At 46.6% G+C, this 5632-nt stretch overlaps 1 protein-coding gene across 1 annotated transcript in view; it reads left to right on the plus strand.

Annotated features, from left to right (window-relative positions):
- The first annotated feature begins 961 nt into the window (after positions 1-961).
- FEM1C (fem-1 homolog C) overlaps positions 962-5632 on the plus strand; it is a 24451-nt gene continuing 19780 nt past the window's right edge. Inside the window, exons 1-2 of the mRNA XM_081827216.1 lie at positions 962-1118; positions 1944-2677. Of these exons, the coding sequence (XP_081683342.1) occupies positions 2134-2677 (544 nt within the window). The 5' untranslated portion in view covers positions 962-1118; positions 1944-2133. The remainder of the gene's footprint in view (positions 1119-1943; positions 2678-5632) is intronic.

Genomic DNA, 5632 nt, shown 5'->3' on the forward strand with positions numbered 1-5632 from the left:
CAAAATAAAGCTTTCAAGAGATGGATGATCAGTTTTTCAAACACTATTTTCTCATCACGATTCACAATGGGCGTCATTCCCCAAACATGTTTACACTCTTCTTCAAGCTGGTTTAATACATCCCATGTCTTAACGTCATAAATTTGATAAGTTTTCCTCCTGCTCTATGATACTCTTTATTCATATTAACTTTTTAGCTTTCTTTCATTTCCTGGTTTTAAAATGTTGCAAGAGTTCAGGAGCTCGACCTTGTTGACTTACGCTGCTCTGAAATTTTACCACTTTTCGTAAATTTTTACTTTTTAGAGTCCTTATTTTAAAAAAAAGAACAAGTCATGATTGGCAGCCTCCCAAACGAATCTTTTTTCTCAAATTTCTGTTTCTAGTGTTCTTCTCGTTTTGCTTTTCCGAGATCTAAGCGCTCGGTGTATTTCCACCAAAAGGAGAGAAGAGTGTAGTCCGAGAGCATTTACGGGTGCGAAGGAGTAATAACAGCCACCACCCTTCTGGAAGTTCTGGCCGTGGGACCCGAAGGTCCCCCAAACCAGCCTCCCGAAACAGGTGCGGCGAAGCCAGAGCGGAGCAGCCCGCGAGATGCCCGCACCCCCCCCCCCCCCACGGCCCCGGGTCGCCGCGTTACGGCGTGGCCCCGCCCCCTCGTGGCGCCCCGCCCCCCGGCGTGCCTCACGCTGGTGCGTCCTCCGCCGGGCTCGCGGCCCCGCCCCCTGCGGCCCCGCCCCGCCCCGCCCCTACGCGGTTGCTCGCGGCGGTCGCCGCCCTCCCCCGGCCCAATGGCGCGGCTGCCGCGTCAGTGATGTGAAACCTCGCTCAGGCTCGTCCGGCCCCCGGCCCGCAGCCCATTACACCATCCGCCGCGGCATCCGCTGCAGCTGCTGTAGCCCGCGCAGACAGGGAGGGCGGGAGGCGGCTCGGCGTGGCGGGGCGGGGCGAACGGCGCGGCCGGATTCATTCCTGTGGGGCGCGGGGCATGGAGGAGCTGCGCGGCTGCAGGCGGAGCAGGCCGGCCCGGGCGGCGGCGCGGACAACGGTTTCCATTTAAGGGGGGCGGCCCGAGCCCGAGCGGCCGGCGGCGGCGGAGAGGACCAGCCCCCGGGCAGGTAGTGGCGGCGGCGGGGGGCCCGCCGGAGCCCGGGCTGCGGCCTGAGGCGCCCGCGGGGAGGCCCTGGCGGGAAGGGGAAGGAGGGTGCCCCCGGCAGCGGAAGGCGGCCGCCGGGGCTGGAGGCCCCAGGCTCGGCGGCCGCCCGGGCGGGGGTCGTGGTCGCTCGGGGAGGGGCCGCCCGGGTCTGGAGAAGGTGGCGGTGAAGGTTCTGGAGGGGGCGACGGTGGTCGGGGAACCTGCGGTCCCTGGCGGGGAGGGGGCGGGGGGCATCAAAATGGGGCGGGCGAAGTTCGCTACAAGGCGGCCGGATTTCCTGAGAGCCTCGAGTAGTTTTAAAGGAAAGAGAAGCTGTAGGGCGAGGGCTTTGGCGTTAGCTGGCCGCGGGTTGTTGTGTCCGACCTTTTTGTTCCTTCTCGAAACCCATTCTGGCCACCGCGAGGCCTTCGCGCCCTTGGCTCGCTCTCTGCAGAAGGGAGAGAGAGAAACATTTCTGAACCCGCGTCTCTTGCCTCTTTCGGTTGTACTCTCCTGGGCGTGTGCAAAGCAAAAACTGGAACAAAGCTAGGCTGGTTAGGCGAGAAAACCGGTTGCCTGTAGTGTTTCAATTTACCGTGTATAGAAAAGAAACGGCCTGCCACCAAAACATTTGGGTCGGTGTGCACCTTCTTGTATTCTTTCCCACCGTGTTTGGGTGGCTTGAGGAGTCCCTAAAGTATGCCGCCCCCATCCCCCGCCGCCTAGGAGTAGAAATTAAAGAAAACCTAAATAGTGTTTTTGCCTTTACCTCTGGAAAATTGAAAACTGCTACTTTTCCTTTTTCTAGTTCGGTGCTCTGGTTGTCAGATGTTGCAAGGCAGTAAGACAACAGACTCTCCGTGGTTTTATATCCGTTTGGGGTGCAGCGATTAACATTGAACTTCGGTTCCTGTAACTCTTGCCTGTGTCGATAGAGTTAAGCTGGGGAGTTTTGCTGTGAAGGATAAAGAAAAGCGCAGCCTCTCAACTGGACATAAATGGATCTAAAGACAGCAGTATTTAACGCAGCTCGGGATGGCAAACTCCGGCTTCTCACCAAGTTGTTGGCAAGCAAATCCAAAGAGGAGGTTTCCTCCTTGATCTCTGAAAAAACAAATGGAGCCACGCCACTCCTGATGGCCGCCAGGTATGGGCACCTTGACATGGTGGAGTTCCTCCTAGAGCAGTGCAGCGCCTCCATAGAAGTGGGGGGCTCGGTCAATTTTGATGGCGAAACCATCGAGGGGGCCCCCCCGTTGTGGGCCGCCTCCGCCGCGGGACATCTGAAGGTGGTGCAGTCTTTGTTAAATCATGGGGCGTCTGTCAACAACACAACTTTAACCAATTCCACTCCCCTTCGAGCTGCCTGTTTCGATGGCCATTTGGAAATAGTGAAGTACCTTGTGGAACACAAAGCTGACTTGGAAGTGTCCAACCGACACGGGCATACGTGCTTGATGATTTCGTGTTACAAAGGACACAAAGAGATTGCTCAGTATTTACTTGAAAAGGGGGCAGATGTTAACAGAAAAAGCGTTAAAGGTGAGTTCACCTTCTTCATTCCGGCTTTCTAAGTGTTTGTCGTTATTTTCAGGAAGTCTGGTACCTCTCTTTAACCAGTGGCTGCTGAGTCAGCCAACACTGACAGACCTGTTTTGATGAGGTGTCCCTTCCAGCACACCCTTGTTGGTCGCGTCTCCGGTATTTGAGAATATGTTGAACGAGTGTGATACAAAGACCTCAGTCACGATGTTAAGGGGCATTTTCTGTCTCTGATTTGGAGTCCCTTCCAATTCCTGGGTTCCCCAGAGTTACGGTGGATGTTAGTGGCAGGTGATCTGAGCCCCTAGGCTTGCATTGAATCCACTTGAGAATATACTTCAATGTAATGTATTTTTCTTAGCTTTGGGGTTTTTGTTTTTTTTTTTTTTTTTAAGAACACCGGTGGAGTAGAAACTACTATATTTAGTGAGTCATTGTCTTATGTGTCTTAGCTAGGCATTTCGTTTGTTATTCTGTCGGGGAAGGCCAGGCCACACTGACCTGGAAGGATTAATACCAGTTGAAAAGGAGAAAATCTGTTCCCTTATTCTCTATTTATTGTGTGGCCAATAGAAAAACCTTTCACATAGAACATGTATTAAATATAGCAAGAGAGAAAAGAGATTTTAAAAACTGCTACAATCCTGAGAGCAAAACAAGGACTGGGTTAGACAGACTTGGATTTGTTGGCTAGCAACAGTGTAAACACCTTTGTCCAAAAGAAGAGCTTGGGTTTACTGTTGGGTGTAATTTTCAGGGATTGTAATAAGCCTAAAGCAGCAAATGACAGTTGAGAATTTTGTTTTTGAAACTTTTAAAAACAGCTGTTTTGATCACATATTTTGATACTTGGAAACCTTTTTCCCCCCTTCATATTTATTTATACAACAGCAAAGTAATTAGCTGCCCCATTAAAAAAAAAACAAACTATTAAAAGTAGCCTACCTGTATGGTAAAAAAATAAAATTCAAACAATGCAAATTGATTGACAGTGTTCACAATGAAAAAATCCTACCACCCCTGATTTCTAGACCTCCAGCCCACTGGCAAGCTACTATTTAGAAGCGCTATTTACGGGGTTTTGTGTGTGCTGGAGATGGTCTGTGCAAACATAGGTACGCTTGTCTATGTCTCTTCCTTCCCCTTTCCCTTCTGTTAGTTGATACATACTGTTGTTGTTGTTGTTTAAACCTTGAATTATCTTGGATGTCATTCAATTCCAACACACAGAACTGTCTCATTCTGTGTATGCACAGTATTTCATTGTATGAATCTACATAATTTATCTAGGCCCTGTTGATGGACAGTTAGGTCACATCCAGTACAAGCAGTGCTTCTGTAAATATTCTTGAACAGAAGTGTGTCTTTGCACACTTGGGTGAGAATGGCTGTAGGATAGATTCCTATAAGTGGGATTGCTGAATCAAAGTGTGCATTTATCATTGTGTTGGTGTCTGATTGCCTTTCAGAGAGGCTAAACCACACCATTATGGGACAGTACGTAGTTATTGGACAGAATTTACTGAAATTAGTATGGTCTTTTTTTTTTTGAAAGGTTTGATATAAAATGATGCAGGCTCATTGTGATTTTCTGTAAATTTTTTTTTCAGAGAAAATATAAAAATCTCACAAAATGCCACTTAAGAGATAATCGTTCCAAAGATATTTCTGAATTTATTATATACATAGATGTATGTAATTTTATTTTATATGCTCTTTTATAACCTTTTTTTTAAGCTTAATCAGTAATATCTTTAATGGCATTAATCACAGCCCTTTAATTTCAGTAGCTGCATACTCTCCTAATGGAGTTTTCTGTTGCTTCTGGTTTTTCAGTAGGAGACAAGATGTTTCTGTAGACATTCTTTCTTAGACATTTTTTCATTTGTTCCTGATTATCTCTTTGAGGTGGGTTGTTGGCTTAGAAGACAGTGTGACATTTTTGTTTGTTTTAAACATTTATTCCTTGAAAGAATGCTGTTTTAAGAGAACAGTTACTGTTTATGTGACCATGTTATTATCGGGAATGCTTTGAAATCATAACTAGCAGAGAAAGCGTTAAAAGGTATGGCTGTTTGTTTAGGCTTGTTGGATTTTTTTGTTCCTTTGTTTTGGGCTTTTTATTCATTCAAAATACAGATTGTCGAACTTACATATTTAAGTGAGGTTGTTTTAAACTCTTAGGTCACTGGAGAGATGAGTAGTGGTACCGTTTCCCTTATGGTTTTCAAAGTTGCTTTGTATACTCTTCTGGAGATAGAATGTGTGCGAGAACTGTGCTGTAAGTAGCTCATGTGTCTGTGAGCATTTTCCCCTGATGAACTGAATGGTCTCTAACTCGATTACCTTTGCTTTTTCAGAAGAATGTTCCTTTTATCACCATCATCATACAGCCTTGTATGTGAGGATGTGGTCAAATGATATAATTCTAGAGTTGTTTTTGGTCAAATGATCTAATTTTAGAGTCCTTCCACCCCACCCGCACCCCCTGTGTCAGTATCTAGTACCTGTGCCTTTCAAAAAAATTACACATAACATGAGAAAACAGTTTTATACCAGAAATTGTTTTCAGATAGTCTCAATTTTGTATACATACAAATATATGTCATATATCTATGTTATGTAAATATGTGTGTGTATATGTGTGCAGTGCTTTTTACCTGTTATGGTCCCTTTTAATTTTGACAGTGACTCTTAATTAAATTGGGGGCAGATTAAAGTGTATGTGCACCCTCCCCAACTCTGATCCTGAAGCTTCCATTCTTTGATAATCACACTCTCACTGGCTCTAGATTTTTTTTTAATGGGTCGGTGCATAATAAAAAAGCAGGAACCAATTGAAACTGAGGCAGGAACACTGGCAAAGGATCTATCTGATAGAGCATCAAGAAAGGATCCCCCCCCCCACACACACACATTTTCGCCCTATCCAAGGAGTAGTAGAAAAGAGTGATG

The sequence above is a fragment of the Leptonychotes weddellii genome, chromosome 7, assembly GCF_054177405.1.
Source record: "Leptonychotes weddellii isolate Sample4059 chromosome 7, ASM5417740v2, whole genome shotgun sequence".
NCBI classification, from domain to species: Eukaryota; Metazoa; Chordata; class Mammalia; order Carnivora; family Phocidae; genus Leptonychotes; species Leptonychotes weddellii.